Source organism: Grampus griseus, assembly GCF_964374135.1.
Source record: "Grampus griseus genome assembly, chromosome: 11".
NCBI classification, from domain to species: Eukaryota; Metazoa; Chordata; class Mammalia; order Artiodactyla; family Delphinidae; genus Grampus; species Grampus griseus.
The window spans coordinates 66,485,571-66,501,084 of NC_139005.1; the positions used below are offsets into that span (position 1 = coordinate 66,485,571).

At 34.6% G+C, this 15,514-nt stretch overlaps 1 protein-coding gene across 3 annotated transcripts in view; it reads left to right on the forward strand.

Moving 5' to 3' along the window:
• Positions 1 to 15,514, forward strand: part of METTL25 (methyltransferase like 25) — a gene marked incomplete at both ends in the record, with an annotated part of 125,426 nt that overhangs the window by 97,619 nt on the left and 12,293 nt on the right. For all 3 annotated transcript variants that reach the window (XR_014297439.1, XM_082666127.1, XM_082666126.1), the window contains one exon: positions 1,288 to 1,396. Coding sequence is in view for 2 of the 3 variants with exons in the window: in XM_082666127.1 (XP_082522253.1) it covers positions 1,288 to 1,380 (93 nt within the window). The remainder of the gene's footprint in view (positions 1 to 1,287; positions 1,397 to 15,514) is intronic.

The window sequence follows — 15,514 nt, forward strand, 5'->3', positions numbered from 1 at the left end:
AGACGATGCACACAAACCATCATATATGACATATAGTATAGCTAAAATTAATAAAGACAAGATGTAAAGATACCATTTTTATGCTTCATTTTATAAGAATCACCTTTTAATTCACTTTTGAATTTTTGGACATATGCACTCTGCAGTTTAGAAATTTCCTTCTCATCAGTGATAATTGCTTCTGTTTTTTTCACAGTCTTATTTGTTTTATCTTTGTTGAATGACCAAAAAATATGATTTTTTGTTATCTTTGGGGAAAATGTGTTTTTCAGATTCTACTCTATGATCAAAATAATGTTTTTGAGCTCTTTAAAATTAAGCCCATTTGTGTATTCAGCCTTGTTTCCAGTATAAACTCTTTATTTTAATAATTTTGTTTTATCATATGGAGAGCTTTATTTCTTTTCAGCAAACTACTTGGAACAGATGGATTTTAATAATTGGTATTTTTATGGAGAAAGGCAATTTTTAAATATTTACATAATTATGTACTTTCCTAAGCTACTAACTAATTCAAAATCACTGGAATCTTTTGGTTCTCAACTTGTTAGTTCACAGAATCAGCCTTATTTTACTAGGTACTCATCATTTCCCTTTCAAAACAATTTCCAGTGACCTAAATAAAATAGGTAGGCAAAACAGTATGCACCAAGTTTAACAGAAGTGATAGAAATCATATAATTGTTCATTTTGTTAATATTTTAAATAATATTTTACTATTATAAAAGTAATACACACTTATGTTAGAAAATTTAAAATGAAGAATATATAAAAAATTAAAAGTAACGATTATCTCACCTTTCAGCATTAGCTATTAAATTATTGATATGTTTTTTAGAGCTTCTAATATATGTTTGTTGCATGTATATGTATGAGCATATTATTTCTACTTTAAAATTGGAATAAATTGTAAATGCAGTTTTGCATCTAATTTCTTTCATTTGTTTTATTTAGAATTTTTCCATCTCATTAAATGTACTACAGAAGCTGAATAATGTTTCATCATATAATTTATTTAAGTAATACCCAGTTGTCTCTAGCCACTTCCAGTTGTTCACAATTGCAGCAAGGAGTAGCCTTGTGGTTCACTCTCTATGCATATCTTTATTTCCTCAACATAAATTCCCGAAGGTGAATTTCTAAGTGTTAATTTTATTCAACAAAGAATAATTTTCTTTTATATAGTTTGTTTTTCATGTAGTTTTTATATTCCAGTATGTAGTCTAACATCTCTCATTTTTATCTTCAACAAGTAGTTGCCTATTTAAATCACTTACCAATTTGCAGGATGATATTGCGTGGTCTGCACTCGTGAAGTTGTTTGATCCTGTGAAATCTCCCAGATGTTATGCCATTATTGCACTGAAGAAGCAGCAGTGATTTCAATTGAAGCAAGGTATTAGATGTATCTGTTTGTGGAATCAATTGCTAATTTTGCTTTTCTAAACATTAATGCCATGTTACATAAATATTTGAAAAAATTGCTATATATTTTAAATAGGCAATAAAACAATAGCTAACAACAGAATGCCTTAATCCATTTTCCATTGTCAAAGCATACATTAATTTTAAAAAAATCAAGAACTCATGAAAATATTATAAAAGGATTTGACCTACATTTCTGAGTTAGTACGTCTATAGGACATTGTAATCTGAGCCTTGTTTCCTGTTCAGTATTTGAGACCCTTGCTATTTGCTGCATATCACATTTTGACTTTTTACCAACTTAAAATCAGATGAAAGGTATAGGTATAGATACAGTAAAACTAGCTGGTCCTGAAGATCATTAGCATTTTCTTTCACATTTTGGAAGGATTTTTCATGTTATCAAGAGAGAAAAAGTCACGCTTAAATAAATACCCAGGAAGCAGGCCAGACATAAAAAGTGCTTAATATAAAGCATATTTTATACTGTGTTTTAATCTAAATTACATAAGGAAATATTCTGTGTCCTTAAAGGAATATGTGTCTTATAATTGGGATATTCACTTTAAGGATTCTTGGGGCTATTTATCTTACTAAAATAAAGGATGGGTTGTCACTTTATGAATCATCTGGTACTCTGTAAAAAACCAATCTAGGAGAAGCAGGAGTGAATAAGAAAAGACCCACACTCTGCCCAGTATGGTACAGAGTCCTTTCATTAGCAGAAAACTTGAGGTTTCTAATACACACAGAAGAGATGGACAACTGGGAAAAAGCTTCCTTGATTCTCAGCTAGAGACTGCATAAAATTCTCCCAGAAGAAGAAGTAACTGCTTTCTTAAATTTTAGAGTCTATACACAGATGAGAATAATTTTTTGCTTTGGGTTGTGATACTGAGTTTGTAGCCAGTATATGTGTGAATGATCAGGTGCTTTGTATACCTAGTACAACACTGGGAAAATTAGCCATTTTTTAAGTTTTTTATGCTGAAAACTTTAAACATATCCAGAAGTGGAGAGTAGAGTATAATAAATCCCCATGTACTCATCACAAACTTCAGTAATTATAAACATTTTACCAATCTCGTTTCATCAGGACACACATGAAAGTGCACACAGACACACATTTGCCACCCATACTCACCTTCCCTGGAGAATTTTAAAGTAAATCTCAAGCAATTTGTTATTTCACATAAATACGTAAATATATATTTCTAAGTTAAGGATTTCTTTCCATAATAATCTATTACTTACCCTCATTCACATTTCCGTGATTAGCTCAAAATGTCTTTTATATCAGTTGGTTCAATTCAGAATCAAAACAGGGTTCACACATTTGCATTTGGTTGATGCGTCTCTTTAGGTCGCTTATTTTATTCTATTTTATTTCCTTATATTGTTTGCTATATGAGTATCTAACTCAGGAGCAGAAAACCGTTCCAAGCCTACCTTCTTTCCTTTCATAATTTTAACTTCTATGTAAAATTTTAAACTTTTTTTCTGATGCCCAAATATTTATATAACATTCATTTCTCCTTATAATAAAGAAAAAAAAGAACCTTATATAGGTAAAGCTCTACTTATATGGGTAAAGAGAAGTGAATTACAAATGTTTTAATACCAAGGAAAGTATGTAGTAACTTCCTAGTGTTTCAAAACATTGTCAGAAATTGCATTTACCAATTAGAGCTTTCCATTTTGTATTAATCAGAGACAAATGTGAGATTCCAGCATCTAATCAACATGAGATGATCTGTACAGTCACACTGAGATGATAACATTTCAGCAGAAAGCAAAGAAATACAATATTTTGGTAGGACTTTATACACGTGAATCCCTGTTGCACTGTTTGTAGACTCATCTCATAAAAACCGCTCTTTGAGAACTCGTTTACAAGTTGAATGAAAGAGTGGTGCATTAGCAGGAGCACCAATTCTGACAATTACCTTCTGGGTGAGTTAAAGCAAGACTCTTAATATCTCAGAGCCTCATTTGTAAAGTAGGGTTTTATTTAATATTTATTTTATAAACATTTATTGAATGCCTACCATGTGTCAGAGATTATGCTAGGTAGGCACTGGCAGTATGGAGGCAAACAAGACATGTCCCTGTCCTCAGAGTTCAGTGAAGAGACAATAAAATTACTAATTACAGTAATTAGAACTATAATTACTGAACAGGGCTGAGAGGATCAGGGCATAGGATTCTTTAGAGTATCTTCAAATCAATAGACTTAGGGGGAAGAAGGACTCAGTAATATTAGTACCGTAGTTGAGATTCATGTGACTTAAGTTGTTTTGTGTCCTTGCCTGAGTCACTTAACTATTCGGTGTGCCTCAGTTTTCTCATCTGTAAAAAATAATGTAAGAATAGAATTTACTCATAAGGTTATTAAGAGGATTAACGGACTAAATATATGTTATTCAACTCCCCCAAAATATCTCCAGCCACCCTGTTAATCAAGCAAAACTAAATTTATTAGAATTCTCTTCAGCAATAGAGGACTTCCCCTTGACAGTCTTGACTGTCTCTGAAGGAGGAAGTCAGGAAAGGATATTTATAAGATTTGGAAGTCTGGGCTCAAGGAGCTTAAGGCAGCTTTTTTAAGGTGGAGAACAGACTGGGATTGGGGAAATTTCATGACGTAAGTTTTATGGTTAGTATCTATAGCAAGGTGAGGGTCTTGAACCGAGTCTTGATAAGTAAACTGTTGCTTGATAAGTGAACTCTCTGCCAAGGAAAGCAGATTGTTTGTCTGAGATAAATTAATGGAATTTCCTGAAACAAACAATGAAGTTATTTATTGGTTTACAGTCTTATCTTTCCTGGGGAAAGTTTTCTTGCAAAAAACAAATAAATCATGTTGAAACAGGTGGTCTCAGTTCTTAGACCCCATAGCTCTGTCACATTGATGCAGATGGTTGCGGTTCTCCATGTAAAGTACTTAATTCCTGGCACATAATGCATAATATAAAAGCAATAGTTGTGTTTTTTAAATGTCCTAGAGGGAGAGAAATGGAAACTTATTTATAAGTTATGACATTGATTTTGTAGGGAAAAAAATGTGTTCTAGATTCTAATCAGACAACTTACAAATGGATTTTTAGTGTCCCCATTCAAAATTTGAGGAATTGTCCACATTTAAAAGTGGATTTGATTACTGGATGAAGAACATTACTTTATGCTCAGTAATATGTTTCACAGCAATTTTGCTTGCTGACATAATCTGTCATTTTAAGATTAATATTCATTTTTAGATTAATTTGTAACAGTGATTGCTCTGTATCTATAGGTATAAATGCTGAGACTTATGCAAAAGACCTCCCACACTACATGTATCTGTTGATTGTTCTTTAATTGGCGTTTCTAGCTACTGTGCATAATAATAATTATTATTATTACCCTCTTTAACATGCATAGTTATTCCAAAGTCTTTGTCATGAGGCATGAGGTTTCTTTTTTTCCTGGATGGCTATGAGCTAAATTGACTGCGTTTTTTTAATACATGTTTGTTTGTTTTTTTTAATTGAGATATAGTTGGTTTACATATTATATAAGTTTCAAGTGTACAACATAGTGATTCACAATTTTTAGAGGTTATACTCCATTTATAGTTTTTATAAAATATTGTCTATATTTCTTGTGCTGTATATCCTTGTAGCTTATCTATTTTATACATAGTAGTTTGTACCTCTTAATCCCCTACCCCTATCCTGCTCCTCCTTCCTTCCCTCTCCCCACTCACAACCATTAGCTTGTTTTCTATATCTGTGAGTCTGTTTCTTTTTTGTTATTCTAAACAAAATATAAACTAGTGAACAAATATTCACTAGTTTGTTTCATTTTTTAGATTCTACATATAAGTGATAACATATAGTATATGTCTTTCTCTGTCTGACTTATTTCACTAAGCATAATACCCACCAAGTCTATCCATTTTGTTGCAAATGGCCAAATGTCATTCTTTTTGACGGTTGAGTAGTATTCCATTCCATATATATGTGTGTGTGTGTATACACATATATGTATATGAATAGTACATATATAAATAAATATATGAAATTTCCATATGCTCTATTTTTTTCCTTCCAGTTTCATTGAGATATAACTGACATACAGTACTGTTTAAGTTTAAGGTGTACAGCGTAATGATTTGACTTACATACATCATGAAATGTTTATCACAATAAGTTTAGTGAACATCCATCACCTCATGTAGATACAAAATTAAAGAAAGAAAAAAACACTTTCCTCATGTTAAGAACTTTCAAGATTTACTCTCTTAAAAACTTTCATATATAACATATAGCAATGTTAATTATATTTACGTTGTGCACTATGTTCCCTGTTACTTATTTATCTTATAACTGGGAGTTTGTACCTTTTGACTGCCTTCATCCAATTCCCCCTCACCCCATCCCCCTCCTCTTGTAACCACAAACCTGATCTCTTTTTCCATGAGTTTGTTTGTTTTTATTTGTTTTTAAAGTATAATTTACCTACAGTTAACACTATGTTAGTTCCTGTTACACAACATAGTGATTTGATATTTCTGTACATTTCAAGATGATCACCATGATGGCTCCAGTTATTATCTGTCACCATACAAGATAATGCACAGTTATTTTTTTAATTGAAGTATAGTTGATGTACAATGTTGTGTTAATTTCTGCTATACAGCAAAGCGATTCAGTCATATATATATATATATTTCTTTTTTTATCAATATATTCTCTTCCATCATGGTTTATCACATGATATTGAATATAGTTCCCTGTGCTATACAGTAGGACCTTGTTGTTTATCCATTCTATATATAATAGTTCGCATCTGCTAACCCCAAACTCCCAGTTCATCCCTTCCCCACCCCCCCACCCTTGCCAACCACACTGTACATTTCATACCCATGACTCTTTTGTTTTGCAGCTGGAATTTTGTACCTCTTAATCTCCCTCACCTATTTCTCTCCCTCCTTGTCCCTGACCCACTCCCCTCTGGCAACCACCTGTTTGTTGTCTGTATCTATGAGTCTGTTTCTGTCTAGTTATGCTTATTCATTTGTTTTGCTTTTTAGATTCCACATATAAGTGAAATCATTCAGTATTTGTCTTTCTCTGTCTGACTTACTTCACTTAACATAATATCCGCCAAGTCTATCCATGTTGTTGCAAATGGGAAAATTGTGTTTTTTTTTATGGCTGAGTAATATTCCATTGTGTGTATGTGTCACATCTTTCCGTTCATCTCATTCATCTACTGAGGAGCACTTAGGTTGCTTCCATATCTTGCATATCTTGGCTATTGTAAATAATGCTGCAGTGAACACAGGGGTGCATTTATCTTTTCAAATTAGTGTTTTTGTTTTCTTCAGATAAATACCCAAGAGTAGAATTGCTGTATCATATGAAGTTCTATTTTTAGTTTTTTAAGGAATGTCCATCTGTTCTCCATAGTGGCTTTGCCAATTTACATCCCCACCAACAGTGCACGAGGGTTCCCATTCCTCCACACCCTCTCCAGCATTTGTTGTGTTCTTTTTGTTGATAGCCATTTCTGACAGGTGTGAGGTGATATCTCATTATGGTTTTGATTTGCATTTCCTTGCTCATTGGTGATGTTGAGCATCTTTTCATGTGCCTTTTGACCATCTGTATGCCTTCTTTGGAAAAATGTCTATTCAGATCCTCTGCTCGTTTTTGATTGGGTTGTTGGGGGTTTTTTTGATGTTGAGTTGTATGAGTTCTTTGTATATTTTGGATATTAACCCCTTATTAGATGTATCATTTGCATATATCTTCTCCCATTCAGTAGGTAACCTTTTCATTTTGTTGTTAGTTTCCTTTGCTGTGCAAAAGCCTTTCCATTTGATGTAGTCCCATTTGTCTATTTTTGCTTTTTTTTTTTGTTTCCTTTGCCCAAGGAGACATATCCATGAATTATTGCTAAGATCAGTGTCAAAGAGCTTACTTCCTATGTTTTCTTCTAGAAGTGTTATGGTTTCAGGTTTTACATTTAAGTCTTTAATCCATTTTGAATTTATTTTTGTGCATGGTTTGAGAGAGTAGTCCCCTTTGATTCTTTTGCATATAACTGTCCAGTTTTCCCAACACTGTTTGTTGAAGAGACTGCCTTTTCCTCATTGTATATTCTTGCCTCCTTTGTTGGAGATTAATTACCCATAAAAGCGTGGGTTCATTTCTGGACTGTCTATTCTGTTCCACTGATCTGTGTGTCTGTTTTTGTGCCAGCACCATACTGTTTTGATTACTGTAGCTTTGTAGTATTTGGAATCAGGGAGCATGATACCCCCAGCTTTGTTGTTCTTTCTCGAGACTGTTTTGGCTTTTCAGGGACTTTTGTGTTTTCATACAAATTTTAGAATTATTTGTCCAAGTTCTGTGAAAAATGCCATTGGTATTTTGATAAGGTCCCATATGCTTTAAATTTAAGAATTATACATCTAAATACCTTTCGAGTCAAAGAAGAAAGTGGAAATCAGAAAATATTTTGAATAATAATGAAAATAATTGAATTGAATTATAATTTTTCATTACAGATCATTGTAATTTTCATTACAAATTAGACATCAAAACTTGTAAGATGAGCTAAACCATGATATAAGGAAATATTAGCTGTGAACACGTAATAGCAAAGAAAAAGACCGAAAATCAAAAGATTAGTAGTTAGTGGAAGGAAAACACACAGAGAGATAATTAACACCTCTAAAAGTTGGTTCTTAGATAACTAATGAAATTGACACAACTCTGAAAGAGTAATCATTTAAAACAAAATAAAACAGTTAAATAACTAAGGAATATAAAAGGGAACATCACTATAGATCCTACAAAAATTAGAACGGTAATAAGAATATTATGAACAGCTTTATACTGATAAATTTGAACATTTGTGTAAAAAGGAAATTTTTCTCAAAGAAATGCAATATGCTAAAATTGCCGAAAGAAGAAAAATAAAACATAAATAATCATATAACTGTTATATTGAATCTGTAATTAATCCTCTATTAATTTCCTACATCTCAATAAAAGTACTTTGTGGATGTTAAATGTAATTCAGTTACCTACTATCTTGTTAGTTCGCAACTATGCGACTATAACACTTAAGGTTGGGGAGAAAGATTTAAAAGCTGTTGATAGTTCCTAATCTTCAGGAGTTCATAATCTAGTCATTGAGACACATATGAGAGGCATATGGAAGAGTTAAGCGTTAGATAATGACATTTGGGAGGAGAAGAAGAAAGTGTCTACATAAACACACAATGCTTTACCATGAACTATGTCCTAGATAGTTGACTTCTGTCCCATTCTTCCCCTTAATTATAGTTTCCTTTGGGTTATTTCTAAATGTGGTCAGTAGAATGGCTTGTTTTCGTGGAGGAGAGGACTGTTTAAGAAATAATCTGTTATGTGCTCTGGTTAACGTGTGACCAAAGGAACTGAAAGTCTCCAAACCTTCCCAGATGATTTGTACTTGGCCAGTGATACTACTGGCTACATGTATGGGAATTTATTAGTTGATGTATTTATCTCAGTGGATTTCCTCATTAAGTTTGCAGATGTTTTTTCAATGAAAGACCTTTTTTTTTTAACTGTACTGTTTTTATCAGAATTTTCCAATGAACAATCCAGAATAAGAGAGTTAACACATTTCAGCACAGAACAGAGTAGCGTGTATTTAAAATTCATGGGAGGAAAAGCCTTTAATTTGTACTCAGACAGTTATGATTGAACATGTTGGATTTTAGAAAAATAGAGGCAGTATGGAAATTCCAACCTGAAATTCAACACATTGCTTTCCATTTAGTCAACATGGGGTTTGGTGTGCATCAGTTAATCATGTTGAACTAAATGCACATGTATTCAGAGTTAGCTGCCCTCTCAGGAAAGAATCCACTCTTCTAATACTGCCACAACTCTTTTAAGAAAATTAGTTGATGGTGGTTTTCCATCGAGTAAACTATACTCAAATAATGTGTTTCAAGGAAAGATAAAACAATTCCAGATCCATTTGATTATGACAACAGACATCTCTGGTGCTCTGGTGACTTCAGACTATTTCCAATTTTAGTAGACAATATAACTGTGCAGGTAAAGCTCTGTGAATAAAGGCATAAGGGACAGATTTTTTAATCATAAAGAAAAAATGTTAGTGCTCTATTTCCACTTTAATCCAAAAGGAAAGGAACTAAAAATAAAATTGAAGGCAAAGGAGAGGGTTCACTTTTAATGTATAGGATGTTGACCATCTTTTTATGTATGTAAACAATGCCTTTAAAGGCTCCACATTTACATTCATGTCACCAGCTTATACTATGTTTGGGAAGTCATCCCTTCACAGCAGGTTTTACTGTACTGAAGAGTGATATTTAGTAGTTTTGAGGATCGGCATTTACAGTGTAAGAACTGAAAGCTTTTGCAAGGTAAATGATTTTCTTGGATAACTTTTCTCTAATTAATAGCAAATACTGTCCGTTTCTCTTGAAAATAAACAGATCTGAATTTTTAAAAGTATGCTTCATATTTTAGATCTTTAGCGCAGTTTTTTTTTTGTTTTTTTTTTTTTGTTTTGCGGTACGCGGGCCTCTCACTGTTGTGGTCTCTCCCATTGCGGAGCACAGGCTCTGGACGCGCAGGCTCAGCGGCCATGGCTCACGGGCCTAGCCGCTCTGCGGCATGTGGGATCTTCCCGGACCGTGGCACGAACCCGTGACCCCTGCATCGGCAGGTGGACTCTCAACCACTGCGCCACCAGGGAAGCCCTCTAGCGCAGTTTTAATATACGCTTTTGTTAATGAGATTCTTGGTAATGTGTTTTCATTCTAATAAATTGGTTGCAGATGCTTAGAGAAGAAAGGATTTCATTAAAATTGCTGCTGTTAATAGCATACCTCCTACCTTTAAGATTAATGAAACAATAGTAAATTCAACCAATATCTCCTTACTGTTCTATTATTATGAAAATTAAAACTTTATATCTCTTGGAGCTTTTTTTAGTTAATAAATAAAGCAGTGTTACAGAGCTTCTGAAGGTCATAGTAGCCTGGTGGAGTTACATCAAATACACATTTAATTTATGTCTTGATTTTTAGATTCTAAACTGTCTACAAGATGCAAATGCATAAGAAGGGTAGGATAGCTGTTTGTCAGGGCCAAAATAGAAATGCCATCTAGGAAACAGAAGACGAAATCTCTCTGACTTTTCCAGAAACAGAGTATATGTGTTTCTGATCAAGTAAGACATATAAAGTCCAACAAAACTTTATTGAACATCTATAAACTGGTGTTTTCACACTTAACCTCAATTCTCAGAACAACAAATTAATTCAATAGCGTGTATTAGGGATATAGATTGTTAGTATCAAAACAATAATATACACCCAAGGGGCAAGCAGTAATACTTGAGAACAGTTCACCCATTTTTCATTCACTCTAGGGTTTAATTATTATCTTGAAAGCATAATGATTTCAGTGCCCAGTGTCTGCTTACAGACTTCCTTTTTGTTCTTTCCTTTTGTCTAACCCTGTGATCTCCAGACTTTGGTGGGCCAAAGAATTAAGGTGTATAGTACTATATTCAAAACTAAACAAATAACCATGTAAATGTATTTTCTATAAAAATGTGTTACAGGAAACACATTTAAGAGATCTTTCAGCTCACTGTCATAGACTTAAGAAAAAAGGATTCAATGATAAGAATCCCATTGACATTCCAAATAATGTGTTTTGTTTTTACTACTTTGGATAATAGATTCATACTTGGCTTTTATTGTCTTGTAAGTATATGCTAAGTTAAAATCAGAACTTTGCAATTTAAAGTTAAAAGTGGCAGCCCGAGGCCACTTTTGAAAGAATTGAACACCAATGATAGTGGTTAGTTTGTTTTGTTTTGTTTTTATATCTTTATTGGAGTATAATTGCTTTACAATGTTGTGTTAGTTTCTGCTGTACAACAAAGTGAATCAGCTATATGTATACATATATCCCCATATCCCCTCCCTCTTGCGTCTCCCTCCCACCCTCCCTATCCCACCCCTCTAGGTGGTCACAAAGCACCGAGCTGATCTCCCTATGCTATGTAGCAGCTTCCCACTAGCTATCCATTTTACATTTGGTAGTGTATACATGTCAATGCTACTCTCTCACTTCGTCCCAGCTTCCCCTTCCCCACCCCGTGTCCTCAAGTCCATTCTCTATGCCTGTGTATGTATTCCTGCCCTGACGCTAGGTTCATCAGTACCGTTTTTTTAGATTCCATATATGTGTGTTAGCATCTGGTATTTGTTTTTCTCTTTCTGATTTACTTTACTCTGTATGACAGACTCTAGGTCCATCCACCTCATTACAAATAACTCAATTTCGTTCCTTTTTATGACTGAGTAATATTCCATTGTATATATATGCCATTGTATATATATGCCAGATAGTGCTTAGTTTTAACTTACTTGGGAAGATCAGTGAAAACCAAGAGGCTTCCTGCCCATGATATTAATTTTAATTTTAAAATAAATCTTGGGACTTCCCTGGTGGCGCAGTGGTTAAGAATCCACCTGCCAATGCAGGGGACTCAGGTTCGAGCCCTGGTCCGGGAAGATCCCACATGCTGTGGAGCAACTAAGCCCGTGCGCCACGACTACTGAGCCTGCGCTCTAGAGCCCGCGAGCCACAACTACTGAAGCCCATGTGCCTAGAGCCCGTGCTCTGCAACAAAGAGAAGCCACCGCAATGAGAAGCCCGCACACTGCAACAAAGAGTAGCCCCCGCTCGCTGCAACTAGACAAAGCCCACGCGCAGCAATGAAGACCCAACACAGCCAAAATAAATAAATAAATAAAATAAAAAATAAATAAAAATTTAAAATAAATCTTAAGATAATTACTAAAAATAAATCTAAAGATAATTGCCAATTATTAAATACCAACTACTTTGACATTTTATATATCATATATACAAGGGCCACCCCAGAAGAATCAGAGAGGGGGTTTTATAAAGAGGCCTGTAAATGAAATTTGAAAATTCCAAAGAAAATTTTAAAAACAGCGAACTAAATAGATGACCACACAGCATAATGTTAGGACAATAACATTCCAAAAAGCTGGTGGGCATATAGCAATGCTTAAAACTTCAACATATGAGTTATAGAGTATATTTCTTAGTTACCAGTACTGATCTTTCTGGACACCAGAGTGATAAGCTAAAATTGTAAGAAATTATTCCAGTATGTAATAACACTTCTTTTTACATTGAAGTCCACGCCAGTGGCATGCTTCCTTGTCCAAAGATTAGCTTCCAGTCGTAGAAATAATATGGGAAGCAAAGATTAAGCAGGAGAGTCCCTGCATCACCTTTTCTTCCTCAAGTAAGCTGAGCTTAGAGTTGTATTACGCAAAATTGCACTCTGCAGACCAACAGCATCAGCATCACCTGAGAACTTGTTAAAAATGCAGAATCTCAGTCCCTACCCCAAACCTACTCAGTCAGAATAGGTATTTTAAGAGACCCCCAAGTGCTTAACATTTGAGAAGACAGCCTCTTTAAGGCTCCTCTGAGAGAGTTTTATGCCCAAGAACACAGAAGACCCTGCCAGGCCCCTTAGTATCTGCTGCATTCCCAGGTTAGGGAGCATGCAAATCCCGAGGGTGCTCACTCACAGCCCTGCCCTAAATGGACCACATCTTGCCTCATGCTCGAGAGGTCTGTACCTAAGAATATTAGACCTCCCTCTCTTCAGTCACTGCCGAAGAATAAATACAAAGGAGACCAGAATTTCACAAATTCCTTCTGCCTTCAGCTGACATTTTTTAACAGGCATTACTGCAACAGGACTTGTTAATAAATTTGGGGATTGAATTGTGGGATTTTTTGCAGCCATTTCTCACAACTGACTAAGGCTATGTCTTTTCAATATAATGTAAAAGATTTAGTTTGTAAGTAAAATTTAAGAATGTGAAAATGTTCTGTATTATCTGTATATTTACCATAAAACTCTAACATATATATGAATTAGGAACAACTCTTCAAAAGGCCTTCATATCTTTTGGTAGATGCTCCACATTTTATTCCGTGCTTTTTCTGTTTATCTCTGATTATGGTATCTTTCACCCATGCGATCTTTTCATATTAATAAAGATAGCAGACCAGTTGGCATTGGAATTTTCATAGAATTTATTTTAAAAATCAAGATACAGTGAATCTATTGAGGCAAACAAATCGGGTTCCTGGGCTAAACCTCAAATTGAGTTAACATACAAGCTGTCATTTTTACAAATCCATGAAAAATAAATGAGGAATTTGGCTCTCGAATAATATGATCATGCTATTTAAAATTCTTTACTTTCTCTCTTTTGGTTTAAAAAAAAAATGAAGAAAGTATAGTTAAATTACTCACATTCCCACCACCAAGTAGTTATTTTCAGTCGGTCCAAATGCATTTGTTGTTTATATCTGCCTTAACAATCAACATACCATTTATATTCTGCCTCTTTTACTTAATATTATGTAAGAAACATTTCCCCATAATTCTATACTGCCTTCATCGTGATCATTTTTAATGACTTAAGAGTCCATCCTAATGACATATACTCTATTTACCCATTATATTATTGTTGGACCTTCCAACCTCTTGCTATTGTGCCTAAGACTGTTGTGAATACATTTGAGCATATGACATTCTCTTCTTCAATCATTTACACTGTACGACTACATTCCCCGAAGGATAATTGCTAGTTAAAGGTTGATAATACTATTAAGTGTATCATACACATTAACTATTTAGGAACTCTGCTTTTTTCAATCCAGGGCCAAATTTGGATTTAGTTCTTTTCATAAAAGCTGCCAGCTTGGGAAATCATTGATGGTTAAACATAGAATCCACAGACAGCTTCAATAACAATGAACTGCAAACCCTGAATAGGCTCCTGCCTAGATATTTGTACATAAAATATAAGGAAACATAGGCAAGCAATCTACTAATGACTAGACAGAAATCAGTTCAGATAACTGAGGTCTACATAAGTGTGCCAATAAATTAAATTCAAAGATACCCTCCAAAACTGCACAAATGACCATTCACCAAATATAAGAATAAATACAGGGCTTCCCTGGTGGCGCAGTGGTTGAGAGTCCGCCTGCCGATGCAGGGGACACAGGTTCGTGCCCCGGTCCGGGAAGATCCCACATGCCGCGGAGCGGCTGGGCCCGTGAGCCAGGGTCGCTGAGCCTGTGCGTCCGGAGCCTGTGCTTCACAATGGGAGAGGCCACAACAGTGAGAGGCCCGTGTACCGCAAAACAAAAAAAAAAAAAAGAAAAGAATAAATACAAAGAACTTTTCTATGTGCCCCATTTGATTATTAAAAAAATAATAATAACCTACAATTTAATCTTTCTTGTAACCTCTGTTTTTGTCTTCCCCAAAGAATCCACCTCCAGTCTAGTAAATGCTAAAAGCACATAGTTTAACTGAAATTATGAGCAGCCACAGAAGGCCAATTTAAACAGATGTCATAATCAAAACAAATTTTACCCCACTTCCATGTATTAGTTAATAGATGTCAAAATGGCCAGCTTGACAGGAAGAGAAGAAGGAGCCACTTCAGTTACAGATTTCATGAAACCCCCCAAGTAGTTCCTCTTATATGCAGTCCAAAGGTGTCGCATAAGCCCCTTTCTGGCACGTAGGGATACATCATCAATTTCTTTGACAGTTTTGGAAGTCTACTATTCAAATTGCTCTTTCACCATTGCAGCCTCCGTGGAAGCTTCCAGTATGTTAACATAATTCCAGATTCACTGTTCTCAAGTGTGTTGGCATCTGAGAGCTCTCTGAAGGAGTCTCCTTGAGTAGCCAGATCTGTTTTTAAAATTTTAGAGGTTACTCCAACTTTATATTTCTCTTATATACCTACGTACCATTATACAGAGTGTCCTTGGCAACTACTCAAATTTTAAAAGGTTTTTTAAACTCCAAATGACATGATGGATTATGATAATAATGCCAACTAAATATTTATTGAGTGCCTATTCTATGCTAGGTGCTGTTCTAAGCACTTTGTATTTATTAACTTACTTTATAATCT